General features: G+C 40.6%; 1 protein-coding gene and 1 non-coding gene across 2 annotated transcripts; one reads left to right on the forward strand and one right to left on the reverse strand.

Annotated features, from left to right (window-relative positions):
- Nucleotides 1-4,300: 4,300 nt before the first annotated feature.
- Nucleotides 4,301-6,714, reverse strand: LOC141673576 (uncharacterized). Its single transcript, XM_074480329.1, has 2 exons — nt 6,362-6,714; nt 4,301-4,655 (listed from the first exon to the last, which is right to left on the reverse strand). The coding sequence occupies exons 1-2, from the start codon at nt 6,712-6,714 to the stop codon at nt 4,301-4,303; spliced, it is 708 nt and encodes a 235-aa protein (XP_074336430.1).
- A 1,603-nt stretch (nt 6,715-8,317) lies between these two features.
- Nucleotides 8,318-8,424, forward strand: LOC141676157 (small nucleolar RNA R71). The gene has a single exon (XR_012556762.1). It is a non-coding gene; the product is annotated as a small nucleolar RNA R71 (small nucleolar RNA).
- Nucleotides 8,425-8,760: the final 336 nt, after the last annotated feature.

The following is an 8,760-nucleotide window of genomic DNA, read 5'->3' on the forward strand; positions in this document are numbered from 1 at the left end:
CAACCAAACTAGGAAATCATAAATCGCTACACACTAAAGATTTAGAACTATCAACTATTGAAATCCATATATAAATCCGCTAGTACCCCATGACAATGATTAGTTCATGACCGAACACATCGTCACCATGGGTTGCAATGAAAATATAATATTAAATAAGTTTAGAATACTACGATAGAATATAGAAGTACTAGGGTCTAGAACAAATCAAAAACAAGCATCCCAAAAGTATCGCCTAAATCGAAGAATATAAAAGAATGAAACTAATTCTTCTTCTCCTTAGCCGTCTTGTGTGCTATAAATCTTCTTAATGTTCTCCCTTGCTTCCTTGTTATTAAAAAAATCTTCTTATCTTTATATATAGGCCCCTGGATCACCTGGAATCTTCAAATCACCAAATCAGAGTAGAAACAGGATTCTGCAGCAGAAGTCTGGCACGGGCGTGCAACATTGGGGCGCGAACGCTCCTTTTCTGGAAACATGGGCGCTAGCGCGCTTGGTTGGGCGCGGGCGCGCTTGCCTTTTTGAATAACTCTGCAGCTTCTTGCTTTGGCGTTCCAATCTTCGTGCAATCTTCCGCAACTCCATTCCTGACCTCTTATTAGCATAAAATCAATGTAAAACTCCTTTCCACCTCCTGACTAGCGCCCTGTAACAACTAAACATAAAAAACATCAAAAACACAACATACTTGAGTCCAAAACACCAACTTAAGCCGATATGAAGCATTCCAAGTGGATATAAATTCCACTTAACACACCCCCAAACTTAAATCGATGCTTTTCCTCAAGCATAAACAGACTCAACATTAAAAACACAACGAATGCATGAATGCAACGATCCTCTCGGAATAACCATAACCAATCAATAAGCAAATGTCACAAAGAATGCAATTACTCGAAATAGAGTTCAACTAAATCCCATAAATCAACTTATCAATCAGAAATGTGTGTGTGTGCGATGTTTAACAGATATACTCCCAACACTAGATCAATAATCATATCCTATTTTTACCAAAACAATCACAAGTTTATAAATAGAATAGACGTTAAACATATAATGACTCACAACACCTCATTTTTACCGGAGTTATACAAGGATCATGCTATTATAATGAACACATCAAAACAAATGCTTATTTGACCATGCAATGAATGAGGTCCCAAAAGACTTATATAATAATACCCATGTAACGAGCGTTGGGTTAGCGGATCCCAAACTATACAAGCCTTAGGTCACTAGGAAAAAAGTCCCCTAGAACTTAATAACTCGAGTATTAAAGAGCTCACTCGTGATCAATTATGCATAAACACATATTTTTTTTCTTTTTTCAATGATTCTGAATGAGTGCGTTTCGCTCCATCTCATTCAACCCTAGAATACTCATAAAAATATGATCCGACTACTAGCCATTTGACGCCTAGCTTTATTCACAACAAGCAATGAAATCCATGATTTCCCCCAGTTTAAAAATCAGTGTTCCTACGTTATTATGGGAATAACAAAAATTCTAAATATAACAAGTGATTAAATTCTAACAAACAAACAAGTATGATCATGATCTAGTTCAAAAGCAACCTATAAGACTTGTGAAAGAAACTTGTTTCTTGGAATGTAAATCAATTCATTAGGACTTAATCATCCCTCTATTCGACATCACTACACTCAAATTAACATCAACCAATCAATCAGAAACAGCTCATCCTACAGGATCATGTTATATGCATGCAAATGCAACTACATGGACTCACATACAAACACGAACAAATATGCAAAACAAAAATAAAAACAACTATATGAAGAATCATGCAAAAATATGAATGAACTACACTAAACATGCAATATGAATCTATATGAACACAACACACAATACTAATCCTTACATTTTCACCCCCAAACTTAAAATTTTCAATGTCCTCATTGAAGGCAATAATAAGGATACAAGGCATACCTAATCGTTGGTAGGATCACCCTCCTCGGGTGGAGTATTAGGTGGCAGGTACGCATAATCAGCTCCAAAAATAGGCCAATCGACCTCGACACCAGTGGCTCGGAAAGCAGTACCCAAAGCCTGTGTCGAATCCGCGGCAAAATGACTATAAATGTCGTGCATCGCATCCATACGCCTATTCAATCGCTTGTACTGCGCATCTCCAAGTCCAGAACTATCTCCTGTCTGCTGAGCGTGAGAAAATCTAGTGGCTCCATGAGAGGATCTAGTAGCTGGCTGACGTGCCTGGGAAGAACCCCCTGCATAAGTCTGATCAGCTGGCTGGCCACCCGGTAGATGATCATATGAATAACCCAATCCCTTCTCATCGGCTTTACCGCCATACCACTCTTGCATCACCGCAATCGTTGAACTATCAATGGGAGCACTCAGCATCTGTAGCTGCTCATGCTCGGGCCACCGAACACCAACCGAAGCACACAACTTCATAACAATGAAGGCATGAGGAATCGCCCCCGTGGTCCCTCCTCACAAAAAGTGCAGCATACTATGATGAATTATATAGCCGAGATCCACATACTCTTCATTCAAAATCCCCCATAGCAGAATAACACGATCCACAGTAACCTCATGTGAATATGAAGATGGCATGATATTAGCACACACAAACAGGTTCCAAGCCCTAACATACCTATTCATACATGAAGATAGAAAAGTAAGCGGATAATTCGTGCCCGCCTTGTACTTCCAATCTGTCCCTGAAACACACAACTTAGCCAACATATAATCCAGATCAAAATCCTCCCTAGTCTTGATCACCCAATCCTCAGAAGTCGGTTTTCTCGCGGGTTGATTTAAGACCCTACGAATAACATCGGGATGATAATCCACCGTCAACCCACGAACAACAGAGAACCCATTCTTGTCCGCCTTAGCATTCACATAAAAGTCTGCCAATCCATTTCGACAATCATCTCCAAAAGCTTCCCATCCTTAGCCGTGGGTAAGAAACCCCTCTCCTTCGCAATCGGCTTAGACATCAGCCTACTAAACTCTGCCTGCGCCCCCGGAGAAGAAAATCTGTTAGCCGCGCCTCCCGCACTAGAATCCTCGGTAGACGAGGGATGAGTGCTACTACCACCCGCGGTTCTCGCTCTTTTGGGTTCCATAGCAAACAAGTGAATAGAGAATTAGGTGTTTTTATTTTGTAGAAGAGGCTAGTGTTTTGTAAGTATATGAGATGGTTGTGTATAATAAGAGATGTATATATAGGAGAGGTATAAGATGGGGTGGGTAGTGTTTAGGATATAGAATTAGGGTAGAAATAGGTTTAATTTCGGGCTGGAGTTTGGGTTAAACTATTTTTTTTCCTAATTTTTTTTCTTTTCCAGAGGGGTCGCGCGACCGCCCTGCTTTAAGCGCGGGCACGCCGTGCTGCCGGACAAATATTTAATTTTGAATTTTTTTCGATGCTACTATACAACAAATATGCGTGGGTTGCCTCCCACGAAGTGCTTGGTTTACGTCATTAGCTTTACGTGAAACATTGACCTCAAGTTGCCAAAAGAACGGCGCTCACCACCTCACGGTTCGCCGTATCACCATAATAATGCTTTAACCTCTATCTATTTACTTTGAACGCTTGGTCTGGATGTTTATCAAAAATCTTCACAGCTCCATGTGGAAACACAGTTTTGACAATGAACGGACCTGACCACCTTGACTTAAGCTTTCCTGGTAAAAGTCGGAGACGAGAGTTGAACAATAGAACTTGTTGACCAGGCATAAATGACTTGTGCACTACCCTCCTATCATGCCATCTCTTGACCTTCTCCTTTTATACTTTATTATTCTCATAAGCCCAAAGACGGAACTCATCGAGTTCATTAAGTTGAAGCATTCTCTTCTCTCCAGCAGCTACCATGTCAAGATTCAGTTTCTTAAAAGCCCAATACACTTTATGCTCTAAATCCGCATAAAAATGACATGCTTTCCCATACACCAACTGGAATGGTGACATTCCTAGAGGAGTCTTGAATGTTGTTCTATAGGCCCAAACAACTTCATCGAGCTTCAACGACCAATCCTTCCTTGATGGACTCACAACCTTCTCCAAGATTCGTTTGATCTCTCGGTTAGACACTTCAGCTTTCCCATTAATTTGAGGATGATAAACTGTGGCCGAACGATGATTCACATGATATCTTTCCATTAATGCAGTGAACTTGCGATTGCAAAAATGCGATCCTTCATCACTGATTATAACCCTCAGAGTACCGAAACGTGTGAATATCTGCTTATGAAGAAAGTTTAGCACCACCTTCGCATCGTTGGTTGAAAAACCTCAACCTACTTGGACACATAATCCACCGCCAAAAGAATATACTGATTATCGCATGACGAGATAAATGGCCCCATGAAGTCGATTCCCCAAACATCGAAAATCTCAACTTCAAGAAAAACATTGAGAGGCACCTCGTCTCTCTTGGACATATTTTCAACCCTTTGGCAGCGATCACATCTTAGCACGAATTGATGAGCATCTTTAAACAATGTAGGACAGAAAAATCCTGCTTGAAGAATACGGGAAGCTGTCTTCTCTCCACCATAATGGCCACCATACACAATAGAATGACAGTCTCGCAGAATACCCTCCGTCTTACTATACGGAATGCATCTCCTGATAATCTGATCTGCTCCCTGTCTGAACAAGAACGGCTCATCCTAACGATACCACTTCACATCATATAGAAACTTCTTCCTTTGAGCATAAGAGAGTTCTGGGGGAATAACATTACTCACAAGATAGTTCACAATATCTGCAAACCATGGTTCTTCTTCTTGCACCCCAAAAAGTTGCTCGTTAGGAAAAGATTCATTGATTTACGTCTTATCCTGTGAAGCCTTACCTTGATCTTCCAGACGTGAGAGATGATTAACTACTTGGTTTTCTGTACCTTTCCTGTCTTTGATTTCTAGATCGAATTCCTATAACAAGAGAATCCATAGAATCAATCGAGGTTTTGAATCTTTCTTCGAGACGATGTATCGAATAGCAGCATGATCAGTAGAAATTGTCACTTTTTTTCCCAAGAAAATAAGATCAAAATTTCTGGAAACATAGACAATCGCCAAAAGCTCCTTCTTTGTAGTAGTGTAATTCAGTTGAGCACCATTAAGGGTTTTATTAGCATAGTAAACCACATAAAATATGTACTGCTTCCTCTGGCCAAGAACTGCTCCAACTGCATAATCACTAGCATCACACATCATCTCAAAGGGCTCACTCCAATCAGGTGCAGTAATAACAAGTGTTATAATCAAGCTTTTCTTCAAGCTCTCAAAATCAGCTAGACATTCTTCATTGAATTTGAAAGGGACATCTTTCTCCAATAGATTGCACAAGGGTTTAGAGATTTTTGAGAAATCTTTGATGAATCGCCGATAAAAACCCGCATGACCAAGGAAACTGCGGATTCCTTTAACTAAGATTGGTGGAGGAAGATTTTCAATAACCCCCACCTTGGCCTTATCCACTTCAAGACCTTTTTTAGATACCTTATGCCTAAGAATGATACTCTATTTCACCATGAAGTGACATTTTTCCCAGTTGAGCACCAGATTGGTCTCAACACATCTATTCAGCACCAAACCAAGATTATGCAAATATTCGTCATACGAAGTCCCGAACACAGAAAAGTAATCCGTGAACACCTCCATATTAATGCCAATCATATCATAGAATATGGCCATCATGCATCTCTGAAAAGTAGCAGGTGCACCATAAAGTCCGAAAGAAACTCGACGGAAAGCGAAAGTGCCAAAGGAACAAGTAAATGTGGTCTTCTCCTGATCTTCTAGGGCAATGCAAATCTGATTATAGCCCGAATACCCATCCAAAAGATAATAATACTTATGGCCAGCCAACCTGTCAAGCATTTGTTCAATGAATAGAAGAGGGAATCCTTCCTGGTGGCTTTATTCAGCTTCCGATAATCCATGCATACTCTCCATCATATGACTGTCCGAGTAGGAATGAGCTCATTCTTTTAATTAGCAACAACCGTAATGCCTCATTTCTTAGGTACACACTGCACTGGGATCACCCATGAACTATCAAAAATATGATAGATGATCCCTGCATCCATCCATTTAAGAATTTCTTTCTTCACTACCTCCTTCATGATAGGATTGAGTCTACTCTGTTGTTCAACTGTTGGCTTACTTCCTTCATCAAGTAGAATTTTATGCATACAGTAAAAATGGTTGGTTCCCTTGATATTTGTTATAGTCCATCCAATTGCTGATTTAAACTCTCTTGATATCCTCAAGAGCTTGTCTTCATCACTACCTGAAAGGTCAGATGCAATAATAACAGACAAAGTAGATGGATCACTTAAAAAAGTATACCTCAAGTGATCAGGCAGTGGCTTAAGCTTAAGTGTGTGAGCTTCCTCAATAGATGGTTTGAGACGCTCCTGAGAATTTTTAAGCTCCAATAATCCAAGAGACTTGAATGGAAAATCCAATCTCCTTTTCCATGGCGAAGAATTCAAATACTGCAGCTGCTCTGCCCCCTCTTCATCTTCACTATCAAAATCCCCTATCAAGGCTCTCTCTAAGGCATCAATCCATAGCATTTGATCAAGCTCTGAAGTCACTACAGAGTCGACCAACTCTACTTTAAATAATTCCTCTTCATCAGTAGGGAATTTCATTGCATTGAAGACATTAAAAGTCACGTCCTGACCCTGAGCCCTCATAGTAAGCTTACCCTTTTGTACATCGATCAGAGTTCGGCCTCTAGCTAAGAATGGTCTTCCCAAGATAATGGGAATTTTCTTATCTTCCTCGAAGTCCAGAATGATAAAGTCAGTAGGGAATATGAGTTTATCCACCTTAACCAAGATATCCTCCACTACACCTCGCGGATAAGTGATGGATCGATCAACCAGTTGCAAAGACATGTTTACCGGTTTTGGATCAAGAAGACCAAGTTTCTTGAAAACAGACAAGGGCATCAGATTGATGCTCACTCCCAAGTCCCATAAACACTTGTCGAAATTAAAATTGCAATGGTACAAGGTATCGTGAAGCTTCCTGGATCTTTACATTTAGGAGGAAGTTTCTGTTGCAGCACAGAACTGTACTCTTCCGTTAGAGAAAGATTTCCAACTCCTCAAGTTTTAGCTTCCGACATAGAATACCCTTCATGAACTTAGCATAGCTCGACATCTGTTCTAGAGCTTTCGCAAAAGGTATGTTAATGTGCAACTTCTTGAAAACCTCCAAAAACTTCACAAATTGCTTGTCGAACTTCTGCTTCTGAAGCCTTTTAGGATATGGAGGAGGATGATAGACTTGTTTGTCTCCTGTATTCTGCTCAGGAGGAGTATTTTCAACAGCTTTCTTTTTCTGTTCCACCTTACCATCCTTCTGCGAAGCCGTTTCAGCATAATTTTCACTTCCTGGAAAAGGGCAAGGCGTGGGCACGCTTGGTACAGGCGCGGGCGCGCCTGCCTTCAGTTTTTTTTAGAATTTGCGTTTTGATGATTTTATGGGTTATCGACCTTTCTAGACCTCAAGGTGATTTCCTTAAGATGTTCTTTGACTTCGCTCGTGCCTGGATTAGTTTCCGTATCACTTGGAAGAGTTCCTTGAGGTCGGTTCAATACAGTGTTAGCAATCTGCCCTATTTTATCTCCAGAGTTTTAATTGAAACCACTTGGCTTTTGCACATAAGCCTCAACTCCTCCGATTCAGATTTTTCATTCGAAGATGGACCAGCACCTCCGTGAGATTATTGTTGCAATCCCTGTGGCTGAAATTGCTGCCTTGATGCATAATGTTGCTGAAAACCAGGAGGATTGAAAGGCTTATTTTCAAACTGCTGGTAAGGCTATTGTATACCACCCTGATTATTGCTCCAGCTGAAGTTAGGATAGTTGCGGTTGTTAGGATGATAAGTAGTCGGAACATGTGCTGCAACCTCTGAAAGTTGCTCACAAATTGAGCTGATTCACTAGATATAGCACATTGCTTCATCGCATTGATCCTGCACAAAGCTCACAGACATTCATTTTCTGTTGAACACCATAGTTGGTCAGAGAATCGACCTTCATAGTCAATGCCTTTAGCTGTGCAACTATAGCCATAATTGTATCCACCTCCATAGTTCCTGCTACCTTGCCTTGCAGTAGTCTATGAGTTGGATTCTGATATTCATTAGCGGCTATCATCTCAATTAGATCATAAGCTTCCTCATAGATCTTAGCCCATAAGGCTCCACCTGATGCTACATCGAGCATAGGTCTTGACTGTACTCCCAAACCATTATAAAAGTAATTGATCGCTATCCAGTCAGGCATTCCATGATGAGGACACTTCCTAAGCATCTCCTTATAGTGCTCCCAAGCTTCACATAAAGATTCACCTGATTGCTGCCTGAATTGAGTAAGAGCATTCCTGATTGCAGCTGTCTTTGCCATAAGGAAGAATTTAGTAAGGAATTTCTAAGAAAGATCCTCCCAAATCGCAATAGACCCAGCTGGTAGAGAGTGTAACCAACTCTTAGCTTTATCCCTTAGAGAGAATGGGAAAAGTCCCAGTTTCACAACATCTTCAAAAACATTATTGAACCTGAAGGTGTCGCATATCTCGATGAAATTCCTAATGTGCATATTGGGATCTTCCGTTGGAGCACCCCCAAACTAGACTGAATTCTGTACCATCTAAATCATGCCAAGCTTGATCTCAAAGGTATAAGCTGCGATAGCTGGCCTGACAATGCTAGATTGAATGGCATTGAT

This window comes from Apium graveolens, chromosome 7 (assembly GCF_009905375.1).
Source record: "Apium graveolens cultivar Ventura chromosome 7, ASM990537v1, whole genome shotgun sequence".
Lineage (NCBI taxonomy): Eukaryota > Viridiplantae > Streptophyta > Magnoliopsida > Apiales > Apiaceae > Apium > Apium graveolens.